General features: G+C 40.0%; 1 protein-coding gene across 9 annotated transcripts in view; it reads right to left on the bottom strand.

Moving 5' to 3' along the window:
• The window catches only part of ABR (ABR activator of RhoGEF and GTPase), a 235276-nt gene that overhangs the window by 7786 nt on the left and 204401 nt on the right, over window positions 1-23089 (bottom strand). Inside the window, exon 1 of one of the 9 annotated variants that reach the window (XM_075196907.1) lies at window positions 12700-13160. The exons of the other annotated variants lie outside the window; for them this stretch is intronic. Within the exon in view, the coding sequence (XP_075053008.1) occupies window positions 12700-12861 (162 nt within the window). The 5' untranslated portion in view covers window positions 12862-13160. Of the gene's footprint in view, window positions 1-12699; window positions 13161-23089 lie in introns of those variants that run through there. 9 annotated transcript variants of the gene reach the window in all.

The raw sequence follows: 23089 nt of genomic DNA, 5'->3' as shown, positions 1-23089 counted from the left end.
GGGGGGGGGGGGGGGGGGGGGGCCTCACAGGGGAAAGGAGGCCCCCTTAGCCCAGGGGCCTCCAGTCCCTTAATCCGGCCCTGCATACAGAGAGGTAAGAGGGCCCTGCTCACAAGCTTACAATCTATGCGGTCTTTACTGAGCCAGGGGAGTGATCACATGACACGCAGCTGTATTTTCCTGTGAACACACAATAACCAGCATACATTGCATTGCAATGTGACAGCTCCCTCTTTTATTAAAGCTTTGGTAATGTCTTCAGGCCAGCAGCACATTGCCCAGGTGCTAGCACTGCACGCTATATACTGATGTTACTGAGCTGTGCACTGACTACAAGGTACAGTAAGCTGACAAGACAATGGTGATGTAGAAACCACAGACATTTACTAAAGGTAAAGAAACTGCCCTATACTGCCGGCTTATCTATTTTTACACCTGTCACAAAGACTGCAAGTCTTTCCCAAGGACTGAACCGCAAGTCTATTTCTATCCGATTAGCCATGGGATAAACAGACGACAATCTGAAAGTTCAAGTTTTCCATCTCAATAGGGTCTACCAAACATTTTCTCATCTATTTTTAACCCCTGGGAAAGACAGCCAGCCGTTTCCTGTGTAAGTTTATGTTACCAGAGTTTTAAATAAAACACTGCAAACATAATTAAGCTTTTGATATCTGAGTATCTGGCACATCACAATCAGCAGTGGGCATTACATGAGCCATTTGCTTCAGACGTAGAAAAATAAAGGAGAACAAGCAGCAATAAGGAAGTGGGAGTAATACAGGAAATCTGCACCAATACATTATCTTTACCTTCATGTGACAAATGTACTATGCATAATGGTACATGCTGGGTGTCTGTCACTAGGGTTAAATGAACAGACTTTTCTACACTGATAAATGCCCCGCCACTAGGTGTCAGACTTCTGCAATGAGCACATATGTCTTATCCGGATGGAAGATCTAGTAACATTTCTAAGTATATATAATTACATTTTTAATTGATATGAAAATTACTATTACACAGTCCTTTACAGATACTGGCAATATACATTCCTGAGATAGAACTAGGTGATATGAGGAGTATATAGGACCGTAAGACATCCAGTGATGGACACTGGTGTGGACAAGGCTGTACGCCAATAGCAGGTATAGAATAGCCATACTTAGCACATATTGCTCAATAATTTATCTAATCAATACCATCATACAGACAACAGTGTCGCACTGCAAACCATTGGTCTTTGGATGGTCAGATATGCAGCACCTTCTAACCTCTCGAATTAGAAAAGCCCAGCTTTCATACACTACACCAAATCTTGTTATACACAGCTATTAACACACTTATACTTTTGGAAGCCAAAAAAGGAAGAACAACAATATAGGTTTATACAGCAGAACCAAAAGAATTCAGAAGGAAATAGACAAATGGGATCTGGGTCCAAAAGAGGAGCAATTAGCAGGTATGGTTTCAATAGGAGGCTTACAAACATCCACAGGTTTGTGAAGAAGGAACAAAAGAGTAAATAGTGCACAGAGGACAAAACATAATTTAAACTGAAAACACAAGTTGTCCAACATAAAAGACACTAATAACATTCTCAGATATAGATGTAAAAGGTCTTATACCATCACAGAACTTAAAATAGCCCACATTGTATTACCTATTGTTCTATGTTATCAGCCTTTTCAGACTAGGGAGAGGCTGCAATTCTTAAAGCTGCATTAATACCTAGGGGCTCCTCTACTTCTGTAATATATGTATTTTTGGTTTGTACACATTTAGTGCATTTATATTTCCATGCAGCTGGTACTACATATAAGACGGGATCAACCAAGCACTGGCTTATTTCTTCTCTGGTTTTGTTGCAAAATATTGCCGTATGTTGTCTTAGCAGCTGTCTATAAAGCCTATTTAAGGCTCTATTGGGTGTGGCTCACAAGCCAAACCTTGCTAGATGTAAGCTCCTATACCTGGGAGGTGAGTGCATATGATTTTTACAGCATTATAATGGTGTTTGAAGGATAGAGGTCGGTATAGGACCTGCACACAATGAGGTGCCCTTGACGCTGGGATGCAGGGTTATGTTTTTATTAAAATATGAGCTAATACCTCAAGTTTTCATTTTGCTAGATACTGTAACGATACTTACCTTTCCTCCGCCGCTCCGTCGGACCCGGAAGCCGCACTTCCGGGTTCGGCGGTCACATGACCGCCAGACCTGGGCGGGGAATTCAAATCTGGACTTCCTTTTTAAACAGCGCTCTGACACTCTAGAAGTGTCAGAGCAACTTACCTGTTCCTGGCTCCTGATTCCTGTGTCCTCCTGGTCTCAGCTCCTTGTGTGTATTAATCTCCTATGTACCGACCCGGCTTGCTGACCTTCCCGATTGCCTGTGCTCCTGACCCGGATTGTCTGACGCTCCTTCCTCTACACGTTTATCTGCCATCTCTGTGTACCGACCCGGCTAGCTGACTTCGCATCTGTTCTGGTGACCCGTGTACCGACCCGGTTTGATTGACTTCGAGATTGTCTCCCGTATCTGTCTACATTGCCTGCCTGTGTACCTACCCGGCCTGTCCGACTATTCTCATCCTGCTCCTATTCCGCTGTACTACATCTTGAGGCAAACCTGAGGACCGCGACCTGCGACTCCTGGCAGCAAAGCCCATCCCGCCTTGCGGCGGTTCTTGGTGAATATTGGGGAGATCGTTAGACTCCGCGCCTCAGGTAAGCCAGCGCTAATCAAGGTTAGTAGTGTATCCAGTAATCCGTTACAGATACACACAGATATGCAGTGTTAAGGACAAGCACTGACAACAACTATCTTTTTGTTTTGTATTAATGGTTATCAATATTATCGGCCCTTTCAGGCTGGGGAGAGGCTGCAGTATTTTTAAAGCTGCATTAGCAACTAGAGGTCTCTCCTATTTCTGTAATATAGAAATGGCAAACCTTTACGCTCACATCAAAATGGCTGCAAAGCAGATGGGAGAGTGATGGCAAGTGTGTGAGCTAGAGGACCAATCAGAAGACTCAATGTCAGTGATTGGTCCCAAATGCTGAAAACCCCCTTCTGCATTTCACACACCCTTGGTTTTTGGCCAGGGCAGTGAAACAAACCACATATCCCCAGGAAGGAGAATACTAGACATAAAGTCGGCCTGGGTGGAGAAAAATACCTCCTTCCACAGTCCCAACTTGATCTCAAATATACTCACTGTCTCCAATGCAGAAGCCACTATGGGTGAGTTATTTACATAGGCCTCGGTGCATTTTGGTCTCCAGAAAAATGGCTGCTGCTTGTATAACTTAGGCAGTAATAGAAACACACTCTAAATATAAGTTAAATCACCTGAGACTGATGTTCTGGTAAAACTTTATTTAGGAACTTCCCCTCAGCAGAATGAACAAACCAAAAGTTCTACTATTTATTGTTTCATTACTCAACACCATTCTCAGCATCTATCTCCCTGGCAGGTACTTTAGTGATAGAGGCAGATTTGTGCATACTGGATGCTATTCTCAGTCTCTGTTCTCCATGTGCCTGTCTGTGTCCCCCATGTGAGAGGTGGGGGACACAGTCCGTGGTGGTATGGTGAATGTAACTGAATGGCTTATATAATTCATTTATTTACTGTTATTAGTGCTTAGAATGTGGGGCACAAATACAGTACTTTTAATTCTAACAAGTTCTACATCAGGGTAATAAAAATCTATATTGGCACGGAGCCAATTGCAGTTAATAATTTATATTTTTCTATCATCATATTTATAAAACAAATACTTAAACAAAAATACACTGCTGGCAATACAGGAACGAGGCAGATTGTGAAAGGACACTGACATTGTCCACTTGGTCTCGCAATCCAAAACATTTAAACGACCTAATAAATATTTTCACTACGAAACAAAATTCAGAGATCCTGTCTTGCTGATGTAATTAAGCGGCGGAACAAAGCTGAATAACATTATCCTCTCACATTTCATCTGTACTCTCCAGAGCCCATCCAGTAAGAGCAAATGGCCAATAGTCCTCCATCCGGAGAAACTTCAAAGGCATGCTTACCAGATACTGGGCTGAAAATGTTATGCACGCACAACTAACAAGCCTGAGTAAGTGTAATTCAGCTGAAGAGCGGTCACGAGTCAGCAGGTAGCGATCTTTAATGCACCGCTAGCAGACTCTCCCTCACCTCCCTTTAGGACTATAACACAATGGGGACATTCAAGTTCAGGAGACTGGAGGCAAGATTACGTTTAGGTAAATAACCAGCTGATGACATCCATTTATCTATCAAACAGGCCATTGGCAGCTGTATGTGCTGACCTTAAGGTGCACTACACCTGGAAAGCACATTTTCTTTCTGTCTTTATATTGGCAGTATAGCTGGAGACAGGGCCTTCTATTCAACCCTTCAGATCAGACAGTAGTAATCAATCCAAGATGCACATGTGTGGTACTGTGATTTCATGATTGCCAGAATTTAGGCCAAATAAACTGAGTTGCAATCTATTTGCTTTAGCATACTTAGAAGCTTTTTTTATTATTTTTATTTTAGAGCATTCTCATATTTTTACAGTAACCAGTTTGCTTGGGCAGCACGGTGGCTTAGTGGTTAGCACTTCTGCCTCACAGGACTGGGGTCATGAGTTCTATTCCCGACCATGGCCTTATCTGTGTGGCGTTTGTATGTTCTCTCTGTGTTTGTGTGGGTTTCCTCCGGGTGCTCTGGTTTCCTCCCACACTCCCAAAAACATACTGGTAGGTTAATTGGCTGTTAACAAATTGACCCTAGTCTGTGTGCCTGTGTGTGTTAGGGAATTAAGATTGTAAGCCCTAATGAGGCAGGGACTGGTGTGAGTTCAGCGGTGCGAAATTAGTGGCGCTATATAAATAAATGGTGATGATGATGATTTCATTTCACCACAACTCAAAATGTGAAGTCAAGAATCCAGAATCACATACAGCCAATACTGCACATTCAGAATAATTTCTGGAATAATTGATTGGAGAAAAAAATAGCTAATGTAATCACATTTGTTACAATAGGCCAGATATAAACGGCACTGCAGAATCTGACTGAAGCAAACATTGAACAGAAATGGAAATAGTGATGATGTATGCTAGAACCTTGGACCAGTGCACATTATATGAACCATCTCCCTTGACCTTGTTTTTCAAAGCTGAATGTTATTATAGCTTTAAAAGTTCCATCTAGTGGAACTGTGGCTCCATGGAAACTGTTACACCCTGCACAAACAGCAAACCTGTACAGGAAACCGATGCCCTCTGCATGTTTCTAATTATCCTGACAATTGTAAGCGTAATGAAGGAAACACAGCTAAATGAGCTGAGATAGGATGTGCAAATGCAATTGTAATACTTACTGTGTGCGACTTCATAATTAGCCAGGCAACGGAAATATAAATTTACTGGATGCACGTACACACAACTGTGACAATTACTGAATGAATTGTAAGCATTATGTTTAAGACAATCCGACCATCTAGTTGTTCCAGTCACTGATCTGTGCTATAAAACACTCATCATAAAAAGAGGATCATAAATACAACTTATTTATTTTTTCAGTTTGACCCAGACAACCCTTTCTATGAAGTAGACCATCCCAACACTACTCCACAGATTAATCTCTTTAGAAATTTCAGTGTGTCCACCCTTTCATCATGGGCAGCACGTTAGCTAAGTGGTTAGCACTTCTGCCTTACAGCACTGGGGTCATGAGTTCAACTCCCGACCATGGCCTTATCTGTGAGTAGTTTGTATGTACTCCCCGTGTTTGCGTGGGTTTCCTCCGGGTGCTCCGGTTTTCTCCAAAGACATACTGGTAGGTTAACTGGCTGCTATTAAATTGCCCTTAGTCTCTCTCAGTCTGTGTGTGTGTGTGTGTTAGGGAATTTAGACTGTAAGCCCCTATGGGGCAGGGACTGATGTGAGTGAGTTCTCTGTACAGCGCTGCAGAATTAGTGGACCTATATAAATAAATGGTGGTGATGATGATGATGATACAGTTGGCACAGAAAGGAGACTCAGTGTAGGCAATCCTAAAGCCTTTATTACAGTTTCATGCAAGGATTAGAATTTAAAAGCCTGATGTTGGCACAGATAACAAAACCCAATACTAACATGTTAATCACTACTGAATCCAAAACGAAATATGTAAGGTCAATGGTCTGTGGGATAAAACTGCTACCAGGAGTACCTCTCAATGGACTTTATGGAGATCTTGCAAATTTGGGTTTTGATGAAAGGACAAATTCAGTACTGTACACCAACCAAACCATGAGTTTATAAAACCGTGTATGGCCTGCCTTCATTAAGTAGAGAAACCGTTCTTAATAGATGGTACATATAAAGGCTTACATGAACTGCCTCACCATACAACCACGATACCTCTAAAATATTGCGATGCATAAGTCTATCTGACAAAAGTCTGTGTGGCCCTTTAAATGCCTATTACATTATATCAGCTACTAAATATCACATTTGTCTCTGTGTACTTCTATAACATCCACCGACATTCATATTACATGGTTATTAGAGTTCAATAGCACAATACCCAGATCCAAGCTGAGAGAGGCCTGCTGTGTGGAGACCGTGCTGTAGGACCAGCGGAGATATTACGAGATCAGAGGCTTGTTGTCCTCCTCATACATGGACAGGAGCACAATACAGATTTAGGGTTTGTACACAAGTGCAGTGAAAAACATTGCTCCTTAAACATAAACAAAACTTGTACTTTGTCCTCTTTTTAACACAGCATTAGAAGCACATTTCCGAACACGTTTCATAATTTCTCTGCATCATGGTGTTCTACCGTATGTGCAATGTTGAAAGTAATGCGAAACCAACGCTTCTCAACAATTGTGTGTATAGGTCTATTTGCTTAAGTTATTTTATGTCAAAGTGTATTTCATAGGCTTTGAGAACAGACGTTAAGTGCTTTTAAATAACGCCTGTGTGTACAAGACCTTACTACCCACAATGCTGTTAACACGCACACTCACACTGGGTGAATAAGGTCACCTTGACCAATGTAGACACTTATGGGATAAATGACCCTAAAGTGAGACATGATATCAATGATTTCCAGAGACACTGGGCAGATTCTGTTATTTAGCAGTACAGTCAAAGTAGACTCTGCTGCACCAGAACCGCCAACATAACACAACAACATGGTTGCTGAACCAGGCAGTGGCGGAGCTACCAATGGTGCAGCAGGTCTGGCGCACTGGGGCCCCTGGAGATAATGGGGCCCGCTGCATGGCAGATGCAGAGTTGTCGGGGACCCCGGTTCCCTCCTCACCACCTCCCAGCACCGGGGCCCACAGCTCACTAGTTCCACCTCTGGAACCAGGCTCTAGTCTAATTTTTCAGTTGGCAACTATACACAGAAGGAAATAACAATGAGCAACGAACCATTTAAAAAAAAGACTGTTCGGAGGTTTATTTGCTTTATATTTCTAGAAGTCCTTCTCTGTGTGAAGTGATTAAGAGAAAAAATTGATAGTGGATGTGTGTAATACTTGCTGTATACCTGGATATAATGTACAAGCTTCATTACATCATTTACCTGCCTCATCTAACAGCAATCACATTTCTATTTTACGAATGTGTAGCAGCTTTGAAAACATGTTCACATTTTTTTTGAATCGTGTTTTTTTATTGGAAGATTTTTATTATACAAATAAAAAAAACCTGACATATGTTAAGCTAACAAGCGGTCGCTAATCTAAACAATGAGCTGACATATTACTTATCCAGGTTCAAAAGGGCTGATATAATAGCAGATGTGACATATATAACTGTGTCAGCGGACAAACTAACAAACATTATACAACAGAATTCATGTATATAAAATAACAAATCTCAGGATGTTTTACTAATACATAGATAAGTCTCCAGGGCCATTACTAAAGGTCCAAAAACAGCACTGGGCTCCAGATCAATATAATTTTTATACATACCATTTTAATATATTTAAACTACTTGTATTAGTGACAATTGTAACGTTACACCACATGCATGGTAGGAGTGACTACAACAGCTTGCTGCCCGGGTCAGGACCGGAGTGTTTTGAGAACATAGCAACATTCCTGAAGGGCACAACTGCACGGCCCTATTAATATGGGCACAGATGTATTGCCACATTAAGATAGGCACAAATACGGGCTTTATTCACAAACACACAGTGTTCCAGTGTTCTAGCTACAACAAATTCTAATAAAATATTATTTATAATAAGATAATACAGAAATACAAATATATTTCTGGATGTTTTCCCCAAATTTGGGTTATTGTAACTAAGTGTTTGTTCCTACCATCTGCCAAGGTGTTGTGTTAGGAATGTCTGCTGGAATTGTCTGCAAGCTATTTCCACATTTCAGCAAGTCAAATGATGAACATGGTAACCATTATCAAGGAATTACATCCGAAAAGCTGATAAGAGGTGGCCAAACCTTTAAACGCCCCTTGTTAAACAATAAGCTATAGCAGGTTTTAGATGTCAAGAAGCCAAATGTGAACTCTATGTAAATGACACCAATTAAAACCAGGCAAACACTCCAGGCAATTCTGACATGTCACCTGACAGCTCCCCCAGGTCAACTTCTCAAATAACCAGCAGATGGCTAAGAAAAGCTGAACCATGGTCATGCAAACAGGAACACACAGAAGGCACGTTCTGTTCTGTGATTCATGAACAATACTAGCACCAAAATCCTAGACAGACACTATTAGCGCAGAATGATTCACTAGAGTCTGACCAACCTTGACCGTCTCTGTGATGTCATTAATAGCATCACTTTCCCTGTGTACACATAAGTAGGTCCTGACACACAGTACAGATACCTGGTCTCATCATGCTTCAGTTCAGTTGTTATTATCAGACAGTCATGTGTCATAAGAGTCTGCAACTAAGGTTCCCATAAAAGCCATTCTGCCATGAGAAGCACATTTCTCTGTATATTTACAGGAATGGGCAGTCATTGCTTACACAAAGGAAGGACGCAGTTTGGGAGCTGAAGCAAGATTCATTAGATCAGGGTTACCAAGTTGAACACAACCATTAATCACTTGATAAAAATCTACTGATTGATAACATCTATGTACTGACACATTACACTATGTCTGTGTCTATAACTGAAAGCAGAAACAAAATCTACAACACAAATGGACTCAGATAATGTACATAGACATCACACATTATATAAGAATGATTTTTAATAAAGATGTAATACAGTATCAAACCTTTGTCACCAATCTTAGACTAAGCTTTAATCACCGAGTCAACCTGCGCACCTCATCATTAGGTGTTTCCACTTACAGGGTTTTCCAGGAAAAAACAGGTGCCGGAAATCTGGAATTTGAAAGTGAAAACACTATTATGTGACGTCATGAGTGTGTCTGATCGGTCTCACGGCGCCTGTCCCGCATGTCGGTCACAGTTCTGTGCAGGATGTGAGCAGACGGCAGTGATTACCCAAGGACCTGTCTTATCCAGCGCTGTCATTCATCTGAAGCCGTCCTAGGGGTAAATGTATCAAGCTGGGAGTTTTCAGGCGGGATTGAAAAACCAATCAGATTCTAGCTAGCATTTATTTAGTACATTCTACAAAATGATAGCTAGAATCTGATTGGTTGCTATAGGCAACATCTCCACTTTTCAAACCCGCCGGAAAATTCTCAGCTTGATACATTTACCCCCTGATGTCTTGTAAAAGGTCAGGGACACAATCTTTTACACAATCTCTGTGCACCAGATTAAAAACATTTATAGAACACTGCAGTAAAACCATTTCTAGGGAAACCAATGGATATTACAAACATTAGGACACCTAAGACCCACTACTCATTGTGAGACTCAAATGGTTCCTCCTACAAACGTCTGTCTCTGCTGTGTATCATCCAGTCATTTTCTATGCTTGGGTTTACACTATTTTGTTAAAAGTGTAAAACTGAACTGAAGAGTTTCCACATTGAAATGACTAATTTATTGTCTAGTACACAATTCTCCTGTGAGTTTTGCTAAATCAATTATTTCTCTGGCTATCTTCTGTGCTTTTAAGCCAGGTATTTCTATCACCAGACAGTTTACTTTGGTCTCCCTGAGATACGACATTCATCATCGTCATCCTCAGCAGCTATTTATAAAGCGCCACTAATTCCAAAACTCACTCACATCAGTCTCTGCCCCATTGGAGCTTACAGTCTAAATTCCCTAACATACACACACACAGACAGAGAGAGTCAATTTAAGGTCAATTTAATAGCAGCCAATTAACCTACCAGTATGTTGTTGGAGAGAGGGAGGAAACCGGAGCACCCGGAGGAAACCCACGCAAACACGGGGAGAACATACAAACTCCACACAGATAAGGCCATGGTCGGGAATCAAACTCATGTCCCCAGTGCTGTGAGGCAGAAGTGCTAACCACTAAGACACTGTGCTCTGAAATTCCCTCTGCATTGGGTACAGCTGTATTCAAATAGCAGCTTTTAGTTGTTTTGCCTAATGATATAAAGGCATGTCTTAAAAGCACAGAAAGCAGATAAAAATAAACTACTGTATTAAGTAAATCAGGAAGGGATGTACAATTTAATAAAAAAAATCTGAAGTTGAAGACAGCCCTTAATTCTAAAAAGAAAGGTGTGTGAATCAGTACGTTTATGAATAAAAGCCTTAGCTGGGGCTGCTGCTTGTTCTACATTAGACAAAGATCAATATACTTTATACATACTTATCCTTTCCAAGCCAAGCTTCCTTAATAAGAAGGCCTGCTACAAGCAGGGCACTTAAAGAAGAATAGTGAAAGTTTCTAGAAGGGCCCCGAGGGTTTACGTGAATTTATCTTCTATAACGGCCATATTTCCAGATCAATGACAGAGTACCATTATATAGCATCAACAGTAATGAGTGCTTAGATCAGTCTCAGTGGAGAGGATGGAGATTTGTATCATCAGCAATAATCAGGACAAAGACCCAATATGGTGCTAAAAAGTTCCCAATTAGATAAGTAAATATGCAAAAAAAAATGCCAAAAATGGGATGTTGGAATATAATTATTCCAAGACAAGACTCATAGGGAATAAACATTAAATTAAATCCCTCAGTCACTGCTAATAGCATAGTAACCTTCATACCTTTTTCAGCTGATATCTAAATAAAAGTGAATGTGTGCAAGGACGCCAACTATGCATTACGTTCCTGGCATCTGTGGCACTAGTCCAGCCCGCCAAGGATTTCAGAGAATGGGGTGGCACACATCTAGCTCATACCACAGAGTCTATTAACAGCTGCCTGTTACACCAGCTGTTCCTGACTTCATCAGAACTGAACCAAGCTATGTTCTAACACAATGGCCATTTCTCCTACTGCACTTATTTAGCAAAAAAAGATTACTACAGAACAGTTCATCAATAGAGGGAATACTGTTATGTCACATCTGGCTGTTGGCTGAATGTAATAGAATACTGTATAGAATGCACAACCCGCTCAGCTACATGACAGAATGAACTCCTGATACCAGGGGCACAAAGAGGTTCTAACCCAACATTCTAGTATACAAAGACACATCCCAAACAGGACAAATATCACATATATTAAGAGTGTGTCTGATGTTCCACTCTTCAGCATTTAGAACACCAAGTATAACTATCTGAAATGGAATGATGTAACAATTCACACAATTCTATAACTATAAGAGAGCCTGGTTTGTACCTCTGTATATAATAAAACAATGTATAATATAATGTATTATATCCATGATCTCTCTCAAGCAAAACAACAAGATATTTGCATGACATATCATAAAATTAAATTCTGCTATACATATATATTTATACACACACACACATACAATATATATATATATATATATATATTGTATCAAATGCATACACACATATATACACACACACACACATGACACCAACTTACATCTCAGCAGCCAAATGAAATTTGGTGACAAGTTATTCTCTATGGCATCAATAATATCTGTAACTGATAGCAAACAATACAAGTACAATGGATAACACAATTTAAGACACAATTTAGATTTTGGTTTGTAAAAAGTCCTGATACTGACTGCAAAAAACGAGTAACACTATAGTAAGATTCTATTGATTGATTGGAATACATAAATAATTCAATTACATCCTAAGAAAAGACTTTGGCTTTGTATTGATGAACCATAAAGTTTCAGCTATGCTAAAGCATTGAAGCCGTATTGATGAACCATAAAGTTTCAGCTATGCTAAAGCATTAAAGCTCCCAATCAGAGGTTAAATAAAAATGACATTACAATGAACAAGGGTGGAAATACTGCATGTACCAACTGCTCCATGTTTGCAGCTCACCTCCTCATGCAGTAAAACATAATATTTAAATTCATCTGCCAGCATAAACATTGGTATTTAAGAGGACTAATGTTATGGTCTGTATTTCCTGAGATAGGGAGATTCCAAACCACAACTGCAGAAAGCCAGAAAGAGCAGCTATACTGGAATAAGCTATTGGTTAGCACATCTGGTACTGGAGCTCCAATTACCAGTCATATCAGGAGCTGGACCAGTACTTTCCCGTATAACCCATTTTGCCTCATGTCAATGCCCTGCATGCATTATCACCAGAGGAAGATGGACAAATGCAACAAAGTTAGTAGATCAGGTCAGTTACCTTTTGTCTCAGAAGTTTATTACGTACTCGACCCCACAGCCGGGCCCCTGTGTTGGAGGGACGTTTAGCCCCAGCATCCTGAAGCCTATCCAGGCAGCAGTGCTCCAGGTGCTCACACACAGAGTTCAGGTTGCAGTCTGTCTGCATTATCACCTCCGTCATGGCTCACTGCAGGTCTTACTGAATGCTTGGTGTGCTGATCTGCTCGGTGTCACCTGTCCTTAGGCAATGATTCTAGTACCTCCTCACACTGCACAATGAACAGCTACTGTTCTTTCTCTCTGTGTAGGTCACTCCTCATTCCACCTGCACAGACCCACTAATCCATTCTTGCACAAGAGCAAATCAATGATCAGGTATTCCGGTCAGCGTGGACTGAAATCACAGCTCAGCTTCCTACACTACAAACATAAATAGAGCAGAGTTGTGAAGATAACACAGCCCTGGCTGAAACCTTCATATAACTGAACACAGAGACTTACAGCCTCACATAAGGGGATTCAGAAGACAGCCTCTCTCTCCTCCTCCCTCCTTCTGCCCAGGCTCTCCCCCTTCATGTCTTAACTATTTGGATACCAACATAAGGAAAGGAAACTAAGCCTTAACCATTGAGCAACACAAAGGTCATTTGTAAATGACAAAACTGGCCCCAAAATACCCTCACAACTACAGCTTTACAGAGGAATTACTGCGTGACTTGTCCCACTTAGCTTTTATTCCTAGTTTTTATTACAGTAAATATAAAATTACTCTCATTTAGGTAGAAAGTGAAGTTTGGCTCTCAGTTCCCTTACCATATTACATACCCTTTCCCTGCTAGCTCTTTTAGTGTCTTTTTCCTGCTAGATTAAATAAACATAGGTCAATCTATTGTATGTAGCATAGCAAAGCAGGCCAAAGTGATCCAATCCTCTGTAATCTGAACGTCAATGTAGTAACTACATTGTAGTTATGTGCTCAAACAGCTGTACAGCTTATAAAACTAATTTTCACATTGATCTGCTCAACTCCCAATCATTTTTACTGAAAGAAACGAATGCAATTCTATATCCCCATTAAAACTGTTTTACTGTGCTTCTATTTTATTGCTTTGAAATTATTCAGAAACTATAAACATCTGAGCGTGTCATACTGCTGCTTTAGCAAGTTATTTCTTTTTTATAGGTGGAACGGGATTTATTACAGCGTGGCACAGGATCTTGTTATGCAATGAGCTAAAATATCCAAAGCTATTCACAGTACTCACTTCGTCCACTGCACCAAGTATGGACTGTATTCTAGTACAGGCTACCACAGTGACACTGGTTATACGGAATGGCATACAGTACTATTATTCTCTCATGCCCTTAGGCTCACAGCTTTGGGAGGGCACAGCTGAAATGACTATTATGTAGGTCCTACAATTGCTCTGTAAATCATTGCAATAATATAACTGATTTGGACCCCATAACTGCAACCTTTTGGCATGGTCTTTGTGGATTGTAAAAATGTATACTTAAATACAGCAGGGATGCAGTTGCTGGAGTGCATGTAAGCGGAGCATCAACCTCAAATCCCACTGCACAATCATCATCATCATTTATTTATATAGCGCCACTGATTCCATAGCGCTGTACAGAGAACTCATTCACATCAGTCCCTGTCCCATTGGAGCTTACAGTCTAAATTCCCTAACATACACACACAGACAGAGAGACAGACAGAGAGACTAGGGTCAATTTTGATAGCAGTATGTTTTTGGAGTGTGGGAGGAAACCGGAGCACCCGGAGGAAACCCACATAAACACGGAAGAACATACAAACTCCACACAGATAAGGCCATGGTTGGGAACTGAACTCATGATCTCAGTGCTGTGAGGTGCTAACCACTGAGCCACCGTGCTGCCCAATAGACACAATAGATTTTGATTCTTCCTCATCATCATTTACTTATATAGCACCAGCAGATTTCATAGTGCTTTACAATTGGAAACAAACACAGTAATACAACCTTACTTGCCCACTCTCCCGAAATGTCCGGGAGACTCCAGAGAAAGCAATTCACCCGCAACCTGCCTGCCGGGAGCCTAAATGATGCAATTTGTGGCCAAAATAATACAATCGCCACACCACACCCTTCCCCCACCAAGCCCTCCCCCTCCCCCCACCACACCCCCCACCAACCACACCACGCCCCCCCCTCACCACCAAACCATGCCCTCCCACCACACCCCCACCAACAGTAGAACGTGGGCAACTATTAATAAAACAATACTTGGTGTTACAGACAAAGCGGTAAGAAGTCCCTGCTCGCGAGCTAACAATAACCTTCTGAAATCCCTTCTTTTACAGTAATCTCCCCTCATTATAAAATGCGTTTATTGTCACTTTATTTAATATAGTTTAAAATCTTTGTGAAGGACAAAGCATTATATAGAGATTGCAGCTCTCGCTCACATCAGGGTCATGACTACCGCCCTATGTGTGGCGTTTGTATGTTCTCTCCGTGTTTGAGTGGGTTTCTGCCGGGTGCTTCGGTTTCCTCCCACACTCCAGAAACATTCTGGTAGGGTAACCGGCTTCTTACAAAGTGGACTCTAGTGTGTGTGTGGTAGGGAACTTAAATTGTAAGCTCCAATGAGGCATGGACCAGTGTGAATTACTACATATCTTCTATACAGTGCTGCATAATATGATTGATGCTATATAAATAAATGATAATACATAACCTGTGGCAAAACTCCCTGAGGTAAGGGTCAAATAAGCTTCTGTAAGTCGAAAAGAGGTAAAATCATTATATATATATATATATATATATATATATATATATATATATATGTGTGCATGTATATGATATATATATATATATATATATATATATATATATCATATACACACACACACACACACACACACACATTATATATATATATATATATATATATATATATATATATATATATATATATATATATATATATATATACATACATACATACACACTGCTATTGTGTCTTAAATCTGTGAATCTTCCCTATAATGTAGCGTGATCCATGCTGCATCTTGAACATGCATCATGGATGCCGCAAGGGTGATTTCCCAGACTAGAGTAATTAAATGTGTTCCGGAGAAGCACCCACACAAACTAATATGATTTCTTAATACTGAAACTCTTTGTCCTGCTTTCTATAAAACTACCGTGCAATAACAAGGGACTGGGAAAAGACTGGAAAACCCATTTGGATATAGAAGAAAAAAAGATGAAGGCTGGTTTTAAATGCACAGGAACGTTCTGTAAACTCAAATTCTATACAGTATCGGTTTCATGGTGCCCTGCCAGCATGTAGATCCATGTAAGCTCCTCAAAGACTCATTCACACTGACTTAGAAGAGCAGCTGAACACATTCTATACACATTGGGAATATACAGTAGATGGCCATAGGGACTACAGATCCCTATGGTAACCGCATAAGACAGACACATGGCTTCTCTGACGATTCCCACGTCTATTGGATATTTTCATAAAGCGTGAATGAGCTCGATATAAAAGGAATGTGGGAGCAAAGCACTATGTTATTCTATCAGTTAACTCACAATCTTCAGCATAAGTGAATAATATATATATATATATATATATATATATATATATGTATATATCTCTCTATATACACACACACACACATATATATAAATATATTATATATATATATACTATATATATATATATATATATATATATATATATATATATATATATATATATATATATATATATACACATATATATATATACACATATACATACACACGCACATGCATACATATACACGTACGTACACACATACATACATACTCAGACCTATCTATATATACATATAGTAGTGGAAGTGGGAATGTATGTACGGTACCATACCGCCACTTCTCCTACTGCCTTCAGTGTAAAACTATCACATTGCATTCAATTACATTCCCATTATAAAATTTTCATACAGCAAAGTCTCTACGACCACTGTACATACAGACGCATAATATATATATATATATATATATATATATATATATAGATAGATAGATAGATAGATAGATAGAGAGAGAGAGAGAGAGAGAGAGAGAGAGAGACACCATCAAAACATTAAAAAGATACATTTATAGAATATATTACAAGTTCAACCCAGTAAGTGAAATAACAAGACACAAATAAAACTAACAAATGAGGAGATGGGACATCTTCATTTAGACATCTGTACGATGTCTGTATCATGAAAACAATGTGAACATAAGATGGATAATTTGTAATAGAACCAGTTGATCTCTTATCTGGCAGCACATATGGCTCACATATTAAATTAAGTGCCCCATAAAACATCCCATCCAGGACCCCGATAAAGAGGGTTTCATATGATCATATGAGGTTTATCACATCAGGAAATAACCTAAAATAGATTTTAAACATCTTGGTTTTGCGGTGTGCAGCATGCTTGTGTGCCAGCTCAGAACTTTCATTCCTTATAAGCTGCAGTTGGATTCTCAGCACTTTGTTTTGCTAAGTTCCTAAACAGAAGTCTATGACCAGAGTATAATAAAGCATTGTTTAGAGATTACCATCTAATTGTTGTGTGCACTAGAACAGACTTGAAGCTGGGCCAGGAACACTGATGAGCCTAAGGTGGTCTGTTCATGTCTACGCACTCTGCTCAGTGCAATATATTAATGTGGACCCATCGCCTACAGACAATGAAGGCAAACTAGTGCGAGAACTGTGACTTTTGGTAGGGGACTTTGTTTCATTTATCAGCATGGTACAAATATCAAAGTAAATGTCTTTTGAATGTCTTATGAATTAAGATTTTCTGATAAAAAATAAAATTATCATGTTAGCAAGTGATTTAGGAAAACCAAACTTTTTGTCATTTATATATTTATTTTAATTGCAAAAATAAAGTTTTCTGAATATAATTATGTCGTTGAGAATACTACGGATAGAAAAACAGAAAAATCTGTCATTCCTCCCTGAAAGACCACTAGCCTCCAACAGATATAACCAGGGATGTCAGTGTTCTTCCCCAAAATTTTTGCCAGCCGGGTGGCATTAAGAAGCCGCCGGGTAGGGGCAGTGTAATACTTTCCAATAATAATGAATATTGTTGGAGGTTATTGCCCACACCTGCCAGGACTGGTCGGACGATGGTCAGTGGTGTAACACACACTGCTGGCTGTAGTGCTCACATAGTGCCTATTATAATAGGATAAACTATGGTTTATTATATTATAACAGGACTCTGTTGGGATCCAAGAGCCAGGTGGTAAGTAAAAACAGCCGGGTAGAGCACCCGAGAAATAGATGCTGGAGAAAACACTGGGGATGGGAAAAATGGGCATCATACTTACATTTGCTATGTTGCAGCGTTCATGCGATTTCAGACAAACAGAGACTGACTTGAGTGTCTTTCAAACATAAATACAGACAGGAAGACTTGTGTACATATTTTAAGCTCCTAAAACTTTTACAAATATTGTTATACATGTGTATTAATATTATCGTAGATCTGTAAGGCGCCACAATGTTTTGCAGATCCGTACAGTAGGGAAAACAGGACATACATTAAACAGGGCCATACAAGGCAGAAAAAATAAATGCAGACATGAAAACTAAGAGTATGGAGGACCCTGCTCATTATAGAGCTGAGTGTGGCTTAGAGTGGAGATTGGGATAGCTGTGAGGGTGTATTAGTGTGAATAGTATCATCAGGGATAAGATAAGTCTTAAAAAAAGAGATGGGTTTTTAGAGAACGTCTAACGATTTGAAGGTGGGGAAAGCCTGATTGGACGTTCTAGGGAATCCATAGGTGGGGAGCAGCACGGGAAAAGTCTTGTAGGCGCGAGTGAGATATCTATCTATATCTATTAGTGTATTATATTAGTGGTCCTTTAAATAATTCTAGGTCATTGCCACGTGTACTCCCCTCTGGGCAAGGCCATGTAGTGTGTAGGTAAACAAGGGCAGACTGGGGGTGCAGAATGGGACATTTAGACCTAGGACTCTCTGAAGTATCAGAACCAGGAACATAAGTACAGAAGTTTAAATGAAAGTTCGTCTTCATCTGCTAAGCGTAGGCTTTAAATGTGGTACCCTAAGGCAACAGAACCACGTTTAACAATCATATTTTGCCAGCAGACTGAAAATATACAACACATTGTCTCCCTTGCTGAGATATTGTGTGGTGTTTATTATCATCATCATCACGTATATATTTTCTGCAGCTACTTCCCCCTTTTGTGGATAAGGATTTGCTGCCATTTGTGATACCGGCTTCTGACTTTAGCTGATAACAGCGGCCACAGCCAGACAAAACCTCTACGGTTCTCCAGCTGGAGACATTTTATTTCTGAAGCCGTAACAAAGAATGAATTGCCAGGAGGCTTAATCCAGCGTAAATAAAGAAGATGATAAATCCCATTTGTTCAGGGAATTTGCTTAGTTAGCAGAGAATAGAAGTTAAAAAGAAATAGAAAGACCATCAAATGAAAAGATTCCCTATTCATAATCCATTATTTAAATGTAGAATAAATGGCATACTGCAGAATGACATCCCATGTCTGCATATATGTGTCACACAGGAAACTGGCTTCAGTCAGTTTATTGTCCTTAGAAACAGGTTGGACTATATATGATACGGTTTTTAGAGCTATAGCCCTAAAATAAATAGTAACTCTGCAAAACTGCCATACGTAAAATATCTACTAATAAGTACTATATCTAAATATAAACAAATAATACATAATATCCAGTCAGAGAACATCAGATTATAATTAGGTATAAAGATCACTTTGCCAGCACATGTTACTATGGTTGGCTAATTTGGTCAACAATGCCAATATATGAGAAAACATGACTAAAAACCTAATTCTCTGTCATCACTGAACATCTTCCAACTAAATGGTAGAAAAAAAAAAAATCACAAAAACTAAAACACGTGATTTTTGAAGCCTAGGTAAAATGTTACACAAAGCTGACAAAAATGTGATTTGTGAACGAAGACATAAATAATTAAATAAAAAAAAAAAAAAAAAAAAAGGAAAAATCACCCGGTCAAATTTGTTTTCCCTGTCCCAGCTATGTGATTGTGAACAGGGACAAATGAAATCCACATTTAAAATGAAAAAAATCCAGCATTTTTTCCCCCTTCAGAGGAAGAAATGCCCGTAAGCCACATCTGCTTTCAATCGCAGGCCCGGTTTCCCAGATGGCACAAAATCAGTAATGGCGGAGAGAGGCCAAACAGGCTTTGACAGGAACCAGTCACAAGCACAAATCTCCATGAAGAATTCAACATACAAACATGTAATCTCCTGGGACTTCTGCTGCTAAGAACACCCAATGGTCCACAGCAATTTACTACCCGCTCTTAGACACACTCCAAACAACAATGGGAATTCTTCTGACAAATACTAAATGTAAAAGCAGAGAAATTCACACACCATATGTTACATATAAATAAATGCAAAAATAAAATAAATTAACTTGTGTCTTTTCTTTGCCTTCACACAAAGAATTTCACTCCATCAAGAATTAAAACTCAAATTCAAATAAATGCAGCCCACAAAAGTTCCTTAGAATATTCATCTTCTCTGCTTAAAATGGCAATATTTCATCCAACTCATATTTACAAAGCTGAAGTAATTACCTGATACATTACAGTCATGGCCAAAAGCTTTGAAAATGACACAAATATTATATTTCACAAAGTCTGCTGCCTCAGTTTATATGATGGTAATTTGCATATACTCCAGAATGTCATGGAGTGATCAGATGAATTGCAATTCATTTCAAAGTCCCTCTTTGCCGTGACAATAAACGTTATCTCAAAAACAGCATTTCTACTGCATTTCAGCCCTGCCACAAAATGACCAGCTGATATTATGTCATTGATTTTCTCGTTAACACAGGTGAGAGTGTTGACAAGGACAAGGCTGGAGATCACTCTGTCAGGCTAATTTAATTAGAATAACTGTCTGGAAGCTTTAAAAGGAGGGTGGTTCTTGAAATCATTGTTCTTCGTCTGTTTACCATGGTTATCTGCAAGAAAACACGTGCGTTCATCATTGCTTTGCAAAAAAAGAGCTTCACAGGCAAGGATATTGCACCTAAATCAACCATTTATCGGATCATCAAGAACTTTAAGGAGAGAGGTTCAATAGTTGTGAAGAAGGCTTCAGGGCGACCAAGACCGTTCAGCAAGTGCCAGGACCATCTACTAAAGTTGATTCAGCTGCGGGATTGGGCACCACCAGTGCAGAGCTTGCTCAGGAATGGCAGCAGACAGGTGTGAGTGCATCTGCACGCACAGTGAGGCAAAGACTTTTGGAGGATGGCCTGGTGTCAAGAAGGCCAGCAAAGAAGCCACTTCTCTCCAGGAAAATCATCAGGGACAGACTGATATTCTGCAAAAGGTACAGAGATTAGACTGTTGAGGACTAGGGTAAAGTCATTTTTGCTGATGAATCCCCTTTCAGATTTGGGGCATCTGGAAAAACGCTTGTCCAGAGAAGGAAAGGTGAGCGCTACCATCAGTCCTGTGTCATGCCATCAGTAAAGCATCCGGAGACCATTCATGTGTGGAGTTGCTTCTCAGCCAAGGAAGTGGGCTCACTCACAATTTGCATAAGAACACAGTCATGAATAAGGAATCCTAACGAAACATCCTTCAAGAGCAACTTCTCCCAACCATCCAAAAACAGTTTGGTGATGAAAATGCCTTTTCCAGCATGATGGAGCACCTTGCCATAAGGCAAACGTGATAACTGTGGCTCAGGGATCAAAATATCGAAATTTGGGGTCCATGGCCAGGAAACTCCCCAGACCTTAATCCCATTGAGAACTTGTGGTCAATACTTAAGAGGCGGTGGACAAACAAATACCCACATATTCTGGCACACTCCATGCATTGATTAGGTAAGAATGGGCGTCCATCAGTCAGTATGTGATCCAGAAGTTGATTGACAGCATGTCAGGGCGAATTGAAGAGGTCTTCAAAAAGAATGGTCAACACTGCAAATATTGACTCTTTGCATAAACTTAATGTAATTGTCAATAAGTTTTGATCCACTTTTCATGTTACATGTTAATACAGAAGAATACATATCTCTACACACATACACACACCAACCAGTGACAACATTAAAACCGCCTGCCTAATACTACACAGTTACCCCTCGTGCCAAAACAGGTCTGACCAGTTGAGGCATTACATCTCTGAAGGTGTCATGTGGTATCTGACACCAAAATGTTAGCAGCAGATCCTGTAAGAAACATCCACATGAATGCCAGGACCCACGATGTCCCAGCAGAACATTGCACAGAGCATCACACACTGCCTCTGACGGTTTGACTTCTTCCCATAGTGCACCCTGATGCCATCTGTTCCCCAGATAAATGACACACATGCACCTGGCCATCCACATGATGTAAAAGAAAACGTGATTCATCAGACCAGACTACATTCTTCCATTGCTCCATGGTCCAGTTATGGAGCTAATGTGCCAATTGTAGGCGCTTCTGGCAGTGGACAGGGTCAGCATGGTCACTCTGCGATGCACTGTGTGTTCTTACACCTTTCTATTATAGCCAGGATTAACTTTTCCAGTAATTTGTGCTACAGTAGAACCTTCTGTGGGATTGGACCAGATGGGCTAGTCTTCACTCCCCACACGCATCAATGAGCCTTGGGCACCCATGACCCTGTTGCTGCAAAGACCCAGTAGTTTTCCTTGGACCACTCTTGGTAGGCACTAGCCACTGCATACCGGGAACACCCCACAAGAACTGCCGTTTTGGAGATGCTCTGACCCAGTCATCTAGTCATCACAATATGGCCCTTATCAAAGTCACTCAGATTGCTACGCTTGCCCATTTTTCCTGCTTCCAACACATCAACTTCAAGAACTAACTGTTCACTTTCCGTCTAATATATCCCACCCCTTGACAGGTTCCAATGTAACAAGATAACCAATGTTATTCTCTTCACTTGTCAGTGGTTTTAATATTGTGGCTAATCAGTGTATGTGTATATATAGGCTTGGAAGAAAATGCCTAGAAATAACATTTTTTTAACTTAAAGTTTAGTCAATACAATGCAGCGGCCAGCAAGTCATGCTGGGTGTTGTAGTTCCACAACATCTGGAGAGTCATATGATGAGTAAGCCTAATTTATTGCCTCTCAGTCGGACTCAAAGTCTCTATGTCAGCACAAACTGGCTAAGAAATGTGTTTATTTGCACAGTGTAAAAATCACACATATTGCCTTTCTCTAGGAGACAGAGCTGAGAGCGTCTGTTTTTTTAAAAAAAATACATTTATTTGAATGTGAAGAGAGGCAGGAAAACAATCTAGGATGGAATGCTTCTCATAG

The sequence above is a fragment of the Mixophyes fleayi genome, chromosome 2, assembly GCF_038048845.1.
Source record: "Mixophyes fleayi isolate aMixFle1 chromosome 2, aMixFle1.hap1, whole genome shotgun sequence".
Classification (NCBI taxonomy): Eukaryota; Metazoa; Chordata; class Amphibia; order Anura; family Limnodynastidae; genus Mixophyes; species Mixophyes fleayi.
This window is presented reverse-complemented; position numbering and strand designations above follow the sequence as displayed.